The sequence below is a fragment of the Sinocyclocheilus grahami genome, unplaced genomic scaffold, assembly GCF_001515645.1.
Source record: "Sinocyclocheilus grahami isolate Dianchi unplaced genomic scaffold, SAMN03320097.WGS_v1.1 scaffold196.1, whole genome shotgun sequence".
NCBI classification, from domain to species: domain Eukaryota; kingdom Metazoa; phylum Chordata; class Actinopteri; order Cypriniformes; family Cyprinidae; genus Sinocyclocheilus; species Sinocyclocheilus grahami.
Window position 1 is genome coordinate 2,240,880 of NW_015505375.1, and position 1,144 is coordinate 2,242,023.

Genomic DNA, 1,144 nt, shown 5'->3' on the forward strand with positions numbered 1-1,144 from the left:
ATAAGTGCTACTTTAAAGAATATCAACCTCACCACCACCCATGACAAGAATTAAATAAGTTGACAGAATGATTCATTATTAAAACAAAATCTTGACACAAAACAGTCCAGTAAACTTGCAATATTCATCATAATTCTAATGCATTTACCATAATAAAATTGTTCATCTTAGTTTACTTGGTTCTGAAGTCCCGACAGGCAAAATACTTACTATTAATATGAATGTCCCCAATAATTCTGCCAGGAACTCTCTGATGATGTCCCGCCTCACGGTGCATCTCTCCCTCAAATTTCTAATGTTTTCGAGCTCCATAGCCTACTTTTCCCAACAGCTGAGATGTGACGTCCGGACAGACAGTTGAAGGGCTGATCTCGCTGGAGTTAGTGAAGGCTTTAACCTTCCCCGCCCCTCTTGCTACTCAGTTGTCATTAAACACACTGACATGACAGGTTCGTGGTTCCTCTTTGCTCTCACTTCATGCATCCTCTTCATGCTGAGACAAATACGAGAGTCCGAGCAACTAGTAGACAATATCATTACGTAGCTATTTGTTAGCCTAAACTCTTGTTTGCGAAAATGTAACACTACAGAAGCGACGCTGGAAATATTAGACTCAGTTAAATTCACTTAATCTTTATTGTTTAAAAAAAACCGTTTTTTGTTTTTATTTTATTTAAGTAGGCTGTTAAAGTTATTAACCGAATAGTTGTTGCAGTTGTATTTGACCAAGTATGCTAAGTTATAAAATACACTTCTACGATATAACGCAAAAATATTTTTTTCTCTCTAGAGCTAATAAAAAATATGCAAAATGCCAATGTAATTCATTAAAAAACTGTATTACTTAATGTTGCTGTTTTTGTGGAACTTGTATAAAAGTTCAAAGGTGAAGAAAATATTACTTTTCAGAATATATAAAATAAATTGTTACGCAATCTTTATTTGTGAAATCAGCTTGAATACAAACTTACATTTCTTGCTTTCTGTAAGCTTCTAGAGCGCGTTTTTTTACACTAAATTTAAAATATATGTATTTTTTTTAATTGACCTCCATATACAATACCCAATAGACCTTCACAAAGAACAATACAGTAGATACGCCCACAACACTATGGGCCCTATCATACACCTGGCGCAATGCGGC

General features: G+C 34.8%; 1 protein-coding gene across 2 annotated transcripts in view; it reads right to left on the minus strand.

Annotated features, from left to right (window-relative positions):
• LOC107595086 (aquaporin-9-like) overlaps positions 1-508 on the minus strand; it is a 17,900-nt gene extending 17,392 nt beyond the window's left edge. For both annotated transcript variants that reach the window (XM_016285398.1, XM_016285397.1), the window contains exon 1: positions 211-508. In XM_016285398.1, coding sequence (XP_016140884.1) covers positions 211-277 — 67 coding nt within the window. In that variant the 5' untranslated portion in view covers positions 278-508. The remainder of the gene's footprint in view (positions 1-210) is intronic.
• Between the last annotated feature and the right edge of the window lie 636 nt (positions 509-1,144).